Here is a 10,938-nt window from a genome sequence, read left to right as displayed (position 1 = left end):
ATCAGTGATGTTTGCTTGTGTCACTGCAGTGCGTTTGTTGTTGAGAGGCAGCCTTGTATGCCCATGCACCCTGACCGACCACTTGTCATCAAAACAGGAGTTCAGTTCACCACCAAAGTCAGGTGGGTACACACAGTGGTGAGTTATAAAGAAAAGACGTCTAGACACACATGGTAAATTTTTCCCCCTCCCCTCTTTCAGGTTACTTGTGAAATTCCCAGAGTTGAACTACCAGCTGAAAATCAAAGTGTGTATTGACAAGTAAGTCCCACTTCCTGCCTGTGACATCATAATGAAATGACTTTGACATGCCAAATTTGAATCTTTTCCTCCTGTGTTCTGCAGGGAGTCAGGTGACGTGGCAGCCATTCGAGGGTAAGTTTTGAGGTTAAAATGATGCCATTCTCACCGAGTTAAACTGTCATATGGTTATTTGCAGTTATAGGATATACATTGGGCAGGCCAATTAATTGGCCAGTATTTGGGCAATAAAATAAATATTTCAGCTATTTTGTAGAAGTTTCATTTTTATCATTAAATTATATTGTACGGTTACAAAAAAATGTGGTGAAATGAAGTCTCTTTCTTGCTTGTACCTGTAAAAGTTGTTGCATTACGGAGTCCTCTGCTTCTTTTTCTCCAGTTCACGAAAGTTCAACATCCTTGGCACCAACACGAAGGTGATGAACATGGAGGAATCCAACAATGGCAGCTTGTCAGCAGAGTTCAAACATCTGGTAAGTTCAGCCATTACGCCAAACCCCCTTTTTTTTCAGAGTGCAGAACCATGCGTTTTCTGAATTTGTGAGTTGCATGGGACACTGTTGGCCATCTGAAGCAAAATTAAACTTCCTAAAAATATATATTTTTAAACTTGTGTTTATTGTGTGTACTAACACTGTCCAGCATTGAATATATTTAATCTTAAACATGTTCTTCAGTGTTACTGAAACAACTTTATTAGAGGAAAAAATGATGGTTTACTGAGGCCATCATTTGTGTAAAAACTGATCATGAATAAATCATTTTCACTCAGTAGATGATTTATTTCACTCTTTGTAAAGCTCATCATAGTTTAAAAAATGTAAATTAAAAGCATCTAAGCATAGAAGGTGTTTAAATAATGTATTTATATTAGTGCTGTCAAATTGATTAATCACGATTAATCGCATCCAAAATAAAAGTTTGTGTTTACATAATATATGTGTGTGTACTGTGTATATTTATATGTATATATAAATACACACACATACATGTGTATATATATTTAACAAATATTTACATGTATACATATATTAATATTTGTATATGATTTATATTATATATAAATATATATTACATATATTTCTTAAATATATACACGTGTGTATTTATATATACATATACACAGTACACACACATATATTATGTAAACACGATTAATCGATTTGAGGAATACTTTCCGTACCCACTGTATATATATATATATGTATATGTATATGTATATTTTCATAAAAATCAACCCCTGGGACATAAAGTGCCTGAAGTTGAAGGATCACATTTACATTTTTACAATAAATGACTTACTACTTCCTATATTTTATTTAACAAACAATTAATTGAATTTACCCTACAAGCTTCAGGAAGACTACTGTAGATCAGCTGTTGACTGAATGTACTTGACTTAGTCCTGACTTGTTCTTCTGTTTTTCAGACTCTTCGAGAGCAGAGATGTGGCAATGGAGGCCGAACCAACAGTGATGTAAGTCTTTGTATAATTAGCATTATGCCACAGTTTTTTTTTTTATTCTGGGCTTCTAGTGAAGAAGTCTGTGTAAGCATTGACCTTTTCCCTCTGAACTACAGGCGTCTCTGATAGTGACCGAAGAACTACACCTGATCACATTTGAGACTGAAGTCTACCACCAAGGACTAAAGATCGACCTTGAGGTGATAAAATCTACAGACATAAACAACGCTCACTGGATGTTTAAAAGATTAGTTCATTTAAAAGACGCTTTCATTTTTATCAGTATTTTAGAATAAAATAAAATGTCAGACATGTCTTATCATGACAGGATTCGTGTCACTAAGGCGCTGTCCTGTTGGGCTGTTTATCAAATCAAAGATGATAATATTATTAAACTCTGAGAACTGATTAAGTCCATCACACTGCTGCTATTGATTGATTCAACGTACTGAAAGCCAATAAGGTCATTGTGATTGGCTGTCGTCATGGTACCAGCAGTAGGGGGATATGAATATGTAACCAGGCAGCGTGTCCTTGGATAATCTGCCACCTATTATACACAGTGCTGCCTACATGCCTATTATGTGCTGATAAGAGTACATGCAAAATCATTCCTTTTCTATGGATGGACACAACAGGGTCACATAAAATACCAACACACACAGCAGGTTAATTAAACGAGATAATTAAGCCATTCGGCTCTGTTTGCTTGAGAATTATTCAGCCTCAGGTCTCTATTTGCAGATTTCCGACTGAGCAAGATGTACAAAAATAGCAGGATTTGTTCTTCTCAATTATATCTAAAGGTTTTTATCTCTGTGCAGACACATTCTCTCCCAGTGGTGGTCATTTCTAATATCTGTCAAATGCCAAATGCATGGGCGTCCATCCTGTGGTACAACATGCTGACCAACCATCCCAAGGTTTGAAATGAATCCACAGCAAGCCGTACTTACTGTTAGCACAAGAACTTGTATAAGTTCCTAAGAATTCTTCCTCTCTATCCTCACAGAATGTGAATTTCTTCACCAAACCTCCAGTAGGAACGTGGGATCAGGTAGCTGAGGTGGTCAGCTGGCAGTTTTCATCCACGACCAAGAGAGGACTTACCATTGAGCAGCTCACCACACTTGCAGAGAAACTTCTGGGTATGTGCGTGTTTGTGTGTTATAATATTCAGTGGCGTTCAAAAGTATTACATATCTGGGATTTTTTTTAACTTAATTTAAACCTGGAAATAAACAATAAATAAATAAGTTGGAAGATGCTGTTTGAAAATAGAAGCAATTTTAGATCTGTTCAGTGGTTTCAGTACTGTTAATCACATGATTTATTTGACTTTGATAAGCTTACATTTTAAATGGCTGAATTTTGCCTCTGATTATACAATACCTTTTAAAAGTTAGGGTCAACAAGATTTGACTGATTTTATTTGATTAACAATTCAGTAAAATAGTAATATTGTGAAATATAACCACAATTTAAAATAGCTGTTTTATGTTTAAATATATTTTAAAATATAATTTATTCCTGTCATGGCAAAGCTGAATTTTCAGCATCATTACTCCAGTCTTCAGTGTCACATGATCCTTCAGAAATCACTCTAATATACTGATTTGCTGCTCAAGAAACATTTCTTATTATTATCAATGTTAGAAACCATTGTGCTGCTTAATAGCAACATACATTTTCTTGACTGGCACTTTTAATCATTTGCACCCTTGCAACATTCTTCGTGCATCTCTGTTTAATTGTGCATTTCTGTTTTGTGTAGGTCCTTGTGTAAACTACTCTGGTTGCCAGATAACATGGGCCAAGTTCTGCAAAGTATGTTGCTATAACAAACTTTTGTTCCTTATTCTGTGTTAAGTTTAGAGCAAGTTTCTATCAGAGTATCCTAAACATGTTTGTGTGTTGCAGGAGAACATGGCAGGAAAAGGTTTCTCATTCTGGGTGTGGCTAGACAACATTATCGACCTAGTGAAGAAATATATTTTGGCTCTATGGAATGAAGGGTGAGAACTCCTGCTGCACTCTGTTGTGTGCATTCATGCAGTATTCATAGTTCATTACATCAATCACTGCTTGGGTGGTTATATCAAACTTTTGTGTATATGTGTGTGTGTCAGATATATTATGGGCTTCATCAGTAAAGAAAGAGAGAGGGCAATCCTGAGCCCAAAGCCTCCTGGGACTTTCCTGCTGCGCTTCAGTGAAAGCAGCAAAGAGGGAGGCATTACCTTCACCTGGGTTGAGAAGGACATCAATGGTGAATGCATTTCCATGTACATGATATTGTGTGTGTTGGCATTAGACTTCTCAAAATGATCAGTACATTGGTACCATAGTAAAAAAAACATGTTTTATTTACAAATTTTATACTACTTGTGGTGTCAAAATCGATATTGGCAGCCATGAAATTTCTCTGGTATTGTAGCAACTACTGAAATGTCGTGTCTTGATGACCGTAGTTTGAATATGTGAAGCATTTGTGCTCCTGTATGTATGTGCAGGTAAGACCCAGATCCAGTCGGTTGAACCGTACACTAAGCAGCAGCTCAACAGCATGTCTTTCGCCGAGATCATCATGGGCTACAAGATCATGGATGCCACCAACATCCTGGTCTCGCCGCTGGTCTACCTCTACCCTGATATCCCCAAAGAGGAGGCGTTTGGCAAGTACTGCCGCCCCGAGGCCCATCCTGATACCGAATTCCCTGATCCTGGATGTGGTGAGTGTCTTAGCGGGAATAGAATTCATTCTGGCTTGGAATAACAGTACATCTGTCTGTTGCTTGGCAAAGTTTGTTTAGTTTCAAATGATTTATTTTGGAGACCACTATTTTAGTATTGGAAGTGTACTGAATGGGTGTGGTTTACCAGAAACGTTTAGCTTCTGAGGAAATTGTCTAAGAATAACAGAAGAGAGAATGCAAAAGCATGACTTTAATCTTTGGTTAGACACATTATAGTTAATAAAATTTGGGGTCAGTAAGATTTTTATTCATTTATTTATTTTTAACAAATGAATGCTTTTATTCAGCAAGGACACATTAAATTGATGAAAAGTAACAGTAAAGAGTTTTATTTTGTTAAAAAACATGTTTCAAATAAATGCTGTTCTTTTTCAACTTTTTATTCAAAAATATAAAAATTCCACAAAACTTCAAGCAACACAACTCTTTTCCACATGGATAACATTGATAATAAAAAGAATTTTTTCTTGAGTACCAAATCAGCATATTAGAATGATTTCTGAAGGATCATGTGACACTTCAGAAGAATTGGAATGTATCACAAGAGTCACATTGACTACTTCATTTTATTTATTTATGGGGGAAAAAATCATACAGGTTTGAATGTTCATTTTTGTGTGAACTGTTCCTCTAAGAAAAGGAAACCGATTGCTTTTTAATGACAAAAGCTCACTGAAGACCTGAAAAATATTCATTCTCTCTGTTTAATAACACTTCATTTGTTGTTCTTTCAGTAATTCAGCCTTACCTGAAGACCAAGTTCATCTGTGTCACCCCGTGAGTAGCATTTCTTTCTTCTTTAGTATGTGTGTGAATGATTGACCTTGCTGGAGTCTCTGTTTTCTCTCTGTCCTCTTGTAAACTTTGAAATCTCTGGTGACTCTTTAGGCAGGAGCACATGCAAAGTACTTCTCTCAGTTCTCTGTACAACATGGATCAGGGATGTAGCCACTACTGAATCTGCCAAGGACCCTTCACAGCATCCTTTAAACCACAATCTTGCACGAGAAGAGAGAAAGAGAGAGAAACCATGTTTTTAAAAAAAAACAAAAAAAACAAACAGTCTTACACATGATCAACAAAACAGCTAATTAAAGGAGGCTCAGGCTTAATTTTGACATTTACAAGTATAAGCACCCATGACTTCTGGGTAACCGTTGTGTAATCACTTTGCAGCCATGTGATTTTCAGTAAAAAAAAAAATCTAGAGAAAAATTTTAATCTAATTTTAAAAATCTAAATTTTATTTTAAAAAATCCACTTAATTTTGTACTCTCAACATGAAGTAAAAATGTACAGAGTATACTTTTAATATGTGTTCCTCAAAATATATTGAATAATTCATTGTTTTCAGTGCACATTATTTCTAAAAATGTTTGTCTTTTTAATCTTTGTAGTTGGTAGTAGACATTCAAAATACAACTTGCTCTGCCTCTAAAACCCCACCGAATGGGTTTTGAATGTTAATGTAATGAGACAGTCAGTTTTACATTGTGATTCCGTGTTAATAGACTTAGTATATAAACTGTAACACATCAAACTACATACCAATTACTGTACATTAGGTAACAAGCTTGACTACACAAAAACTTATGGATGGAATAAAAGCTGCTTCAATCTCTTTCTTGAATCACGAATGCTTTCTGTGTTTGTAGAGGGCTTGGATTTACTGGAGGTCATGTATGTGTGTATGTGTGTGTTAGGCAGGCTATAAACTGACCTCTCTTCATAGGTGTCCTTCCGTCTTCATGGACTTCCCGGACAGTGAGCTGCTTGGGAACGGCTTCCCTGGGTAGGCACTAGGGAGCTGCTTAATGTGTGTGTATGAGACATAAACGTTTGTGGTCAAACACACTCCTGTAGTCATCTGCTAACATAGATTATTCCTTTTAACATCTCTAGAGCTTGACCAAGGGTTTCTGTTTACTCACTTCATCCCTTTATAACAAGAGGTCTGGATGTCACTGGAACTTCTGTCAAAGTTAGAAGGCTAGAATTGCTGTTTCATAAGTCTCTAAATCTCAATTTTGTGTCGGTGAACTAGTTCTTCTATAGACGGGAATATTTTTTTGCAGTTTCTACTTCACTTCTAAGCTCACAGTCTAACTTTTCTGTATCCGTATGCAAAATATTTTCACACTTTGGAAGGAAAGTGGTCACTACCTATTCATTTCGTTTCCCCATCTTCCAGTTTTCTCTTTTTTCCCCTCATAGAAGTGCTATGAATGGAGTGTTTTGTTTTGTGGTATATGTTTTGCTTCATCTGTATGTTAAACAGTGTGGAGGAAATTGTTTCTGATGAAAACTGAGACTCATGTCACACATGTGACCCTTTTTATGGACCCTGATTAAGAAAGAAGTGTCTACAGGAACTTTCAATGCGTCACAAATAGACAAAAATACTATTTCAACCCAAAATATATTGAATATAGTTTTTCATTTTCAACAAATATAAAAGCATAAAAATCATTAAGTAGTATTCTAAATATTATCACCTGTTAGAAATTAAAATTATATAATGCTGATTACAAGTTTTATATATACACAGATAAATACTGGCTATTTTTATCAACAAAACAACCATATTAACAGTAACACTAGTTACAACAATACAACAGTTTTAGTGTAATATTAACAGAGGCTGTTGATAGATGTTAAGACGTTGTCTCCAGGGCATTCTGGGCGTTTCATAACCTGGATGTGGCAAGAGAGGGGAGAAAACTGACCAACAACCACACAACTGACCTCACTATATGGAGCACATCCACTCATAACTCTTGTCAGTGTTGATACATACACACATCATACTGTATTTTTTAATCAATAAGTTCTATATTACCTGAGGCTCTGTTGTTCTTTTTTTTTTTTGTCATATTAGCTTTGTGATTTATGTTTTTCTTGTAAAAAGGTTTCAGAATACACTGCTACTTCTGAATGGCAAATTCTAAATGGAAAAATATGCTTTTTTTTTAATTGCAAATGGTGTAGTTTGACATCTGCCAACAGGGGCTAACTGGACCATGCTAATCAAACTTCAGTGTCTGCAAGAATATTCTCTGCACCCTTTTGTTCTCAGTATTCTGAATTCACATTCACATTTTCATTGTTAGGACAAAAGATTCAACAGTAACCGACACCTTTTACACTCATAGAATAGACCTGTACTGGTACTGTTTCCCCAGATGGTTTGCAGCTGTCTAACCAAATTCACATCTTGTGAGACTCGGGGTTAAAGAACCAGCCAAGATCTGAACAAATATAGTGTCAAAATGAGAGACATTCTTTCCCTGTGTGGTAAAATAGGACCATATCATCCAGCTTTTGCTTGAGATGCTGGAAGGTAGTGGGGACTTTTGGTGGTCCAGGATGGAAAACAAGTTCTTGGCTTAAACTTTTATTGGCAATCTTATCAAAGTGCTCTTTCATCTTGGACAATGAGTTCTCCAGATTGGTCCTGGTAATGGTACTGGATTGTGAAAGTGTCTTACAACGTCTGTTATGGCTAGAACTGATTATTGCTTTGCAAACTGTACTGTAATACTTCCTAACAACTTGTACCATTTCTCATACTGTAAACATAAACAGAATGTAACTCTTCAATATAATATGTGCCCGATATAGTTTTTAAGAGTGATAATATTGTTCTTGGGCAGCCTGCAACTTGATGTGCAATTTGTCCCTCTACTGTTTTGAATTGCTCTAAACAAATCAAAATCAGAGCAAAAAAATTTGTTTTAGTATCGCCATTGAAATCTTGTGGAATCACCTCTAGATAGCAAATAAATACACACATCAAGGTATTGATTCTATAAAATCAACAAAGCCTTGTTTAATTTACCAGCAACCTGACCTACTAGACATGATCAACAACTAGGAAATGCCTTTGAGTAATCTGAAAATACTAAGGATTGATACATTTGTATCATTTGATTAGTTTGATGTGCCGTTCGTGAGTGCGTAACTTACCCACAATATCTGGAACTCTTGTCGTTCCCGTTGCCGCTGCATCAAACTTCTGGACCACTGCTTGTGTTTTTAATACAGACAGAACTAGACTTGATTGAGACTTCAGGTTCTCTTAAGTTATGTTTGTTATCACTTCCTATGCTTGTCTCAACACAAGCAAGATATAGTGTAGAAATACTGCTTTACCAAAATAACAAAGTGTGAACAAATAAGCATAGACAAACTTTGACCCCTGGTAAATCATTCCCAAGGGTAAGTCTAATGGGCAGCCAAGCAGAAAGCCATTGACTAGGTCAGATATAAGTGTATGTCAGCATGTTTCGTTGTTAATGCCATTCAAAAGTAGCTGTGTGTTCTCACAAAGTATTTTTTTTTAAACAACACATGAATGTAATTTTATTATAGTACTTTTCCCATGTTCTAATAGAGTGATCAATCACGGCATTTACGGCTCAGGTTATTGGTTCCAAACCTTTGTGCTGACATTGAAGCCCACTGACTTCCATTATATGGACAAAAAGACACCGAGGCATTTCTCAAAATGCCTTTTATGTCCCACAGCAGAAAGAAAGTCATACAGGTTTGGAACGCCATGAGTGTGAATAAACGTTGATCGAAATTTCATTTTTGTGTGCACTATCCATTTAAGTTCACAAGTGATGCTTATGTGTATGACTTTGAGTGTGTTGATGATACATGAATATTAGAGTGAAAGTTAACACCTTACGTGGCGAATGAACGCTCAGATCTTACTAAGTCATAACAGTTGTATGTGATGCTAGACGTAATTATTGTTTGTTCATTTGTAGCTTGTGTGTCATGTCTAATGTGTGCCTTCTTTCTTTTGCAGGACTAACTCTGGCAACACAAGTGATCTGTTCCCTATGTCCCCTCGCACACTCGACTCGCTCATGCACAATGAAGCCGCCGAGGCCAACCCTGGACCTCTTGGTAAGTCACAAAACCGCTTTCTGAATATCAATATCTATTGCACACTTGTGCAAACATTTTAGGGTCTCATCCCGTGTTTCCATTTTCCCTCCAGAATCTCTCACTCTGGACATGGAGTTGAGCTCTGATCATCCCTCACCAATGAGAGAAGTGTTTGCACCCTCGACAGTCTTGGATATGGACACCTGCAGAAATGCTTAGTTTTCCAACATTTTAGGGTTTTTTATTTTATAATTTTTTATTTTTATTTTTTTCCATTTGGTAATTATGTACATAATGCTTAGGTGCTACAGCTGCATTCTCTCTCCGAGCCATTCTTTAGTTTCTTCTCAGTTTTTACAGTCATAGCCAAAAGTGTGCAAACGCGCTAAAACTTTAACATTTCATCCTTGTATCAACATTGATAATGCGCAATTGAACTCATTCAATGGTTAAGATGTAATTCTTGGCTTTTTTTTTTTTTACGGGAATGTGAGGCCTTCAAGACCATTAACACAAGTTTTTAGCTTTTTTGAACTTTGTCAATAAAAGTGTGAATATAAAGGCTCTTTAACACGTTTAGTTGCAGACATTTGGCCATGACTGTATAGTAGCCATATGATTTATTTTTTTAGTAATAGGAATAGCCTTAGACTTGTTTTGCAATGAATGTCCACTGGTGTTAACAAACATAAAACTAACATTTGAGCTGTCAGCATAGCATAGGGCCAGTGAATTCTTTGTTCTTGGTTGATCGTTTGAAATGAGTGTGAAGGGGTGTTAACTTTACAGTAGTATCGATGGTCTGGTTTATTACAGAAGTATCATTCATAGTGAGATCATAAGTTGTAAAGTAAGTTTGTGCATGCAGGTCTATAATGTCCCTTTTAGCTTCTGGTTTACGTAAATATACTGTATTTTAATGTTGATGAAAAATATTTTACTCTTTTACTGGATGTCTTTGGGAAGTGAATGGAAGAAGATAAATATATATGAATATAGATTACGCATATAGATGAGCATATGTGATATTTCCACCATATTATACTGTGCCTAATATGATGTTTGACTTGGATAGCAAGAAAAATCTTGCACAGGTCTATTATTGTGACATAATTGGATGGTAACTTTCTTGGAGGAATGTCCTTACCAGCACTCTCATTTGAAGAGCGAGAGAAAGCACAACCGACCCGGTCAGCAGCATATGTGCTTCTGAAGATGGCGCTGTTCGCACATCGCACGAGGTATCATGTGCATCACCAATATGTGCCCCATATAAGACAATATTCTGCATGAACAGTTCCAACTAGAATTAATTATGAACATTATGCTCCATTATAACTCCAAACACAAGTATGAAGCACACACAAAAAAACAAAAAAACTTTGATGAAGTTCATTAACAATATTCATTATATTTAGTAATATTTGAACCAGCTACATATGCACGTAAGAATGATGCGGGTACCTATCCAATACCTCTGCCCGAATCAGAGCCTTGTACTCCAGACTCTGAGAAGTCAGCCCGAACCTACACTTGGGGAGGTACAAGACAATA

General features: G+C 36.2%; 1 protein-coding gene across 1 annotated transcript in view; it reads left to right on the top strand.

Moving 5' to 3' along the window:
• The window catches only part of LOC107731003 (signal transducer and activator of transcription 3-like), a 26,141-nt gene extending 15,635 nt beyond the window's left edge, over positions 1 to 10,506 (top strand). The window contains exons 10-24 of the mRNA XM_016541975.1: positions 202 to 261; positions 346 to 375; positions 644 to 737; positions 1,694 to 1,741; positions 1,846 to 1,929; positions 2,554 to 2,652; positions 2,742 to 2,877; positions 3,504 to 3,556; positions 3,650 to 3,744; positions 3,859 to 3,998; positions 4,243 to 4,461; positions 5,220 to 5,262; positions 6,218 to 6,277; positions 9,302 to 9,402; positions 9,497 to 10,506. Of these exons, the coding sequence (XP_016397461.1) occupies positions 202 to 261; positions 346 to 375; positions 644 to 737; positions 1,694 to 1,741; positions 1,846 to 1,929; positions 2,554 to 2,652; positions 2,742 to 2,877; positions 3,504 to 3,556; positions 3,650 to 3,744; positions 3,859 to 3,998; positions 4,243 to 4,461; positions 5,220 to 5,262; positions 6,218 to 6,277; positions 9,302 to 9,402; positions 9,497 to 9,603 (1,369 nt within the window). The 3' untranslated portion in view covers positions 9,604 to 10,506. The remainder of the gene's footprint in view (positions 1 to 201; positions 262 to 345; positions 376 to 643; positions 738 to 1,693; positions 1,742 to 1,845; positions 1,930 to 2,553; positions 2,653 to 2,741; positions 2,878 to 3,503; positions 3,557 to 3,649; positions 3,745 to 3,858; positions 3,999 to 4,242; positions 4,462 to 5,219; positions 5,263 to 6,217; positions 6,278 to 9,301; positions 9,403 to 9,496) is intronic.
• Positions 10,507 to 10,938: the final 432 nt, after the last annotated feature.

The sequence above is a fragment of the Sinocyclocheilus rhinocerous genome, unplaced genomic scaffold, assembly GCF_001515625.1.
Source record: "Sinocyclocheilus rhinocerous isolate Xijiao unplaced genomic scaffold, SAMN03320098_v1.1 scaffold1185, whole genome shotgun sequence".
NCBI classification, from domain to species: domain Eukaryota; kingdom Metazoa; phylum Chordata; class Actinopteri; order Cypriniformes; family Cyprinidae; genus Sinocyclocheilus; species Sinocyclocheilus rhinocerous.
The sequence above is the reverse complement of the archived record's forward strand: the minus strand, read 5'-3'. Positions and strand labels throughout refer to the sequence as shown.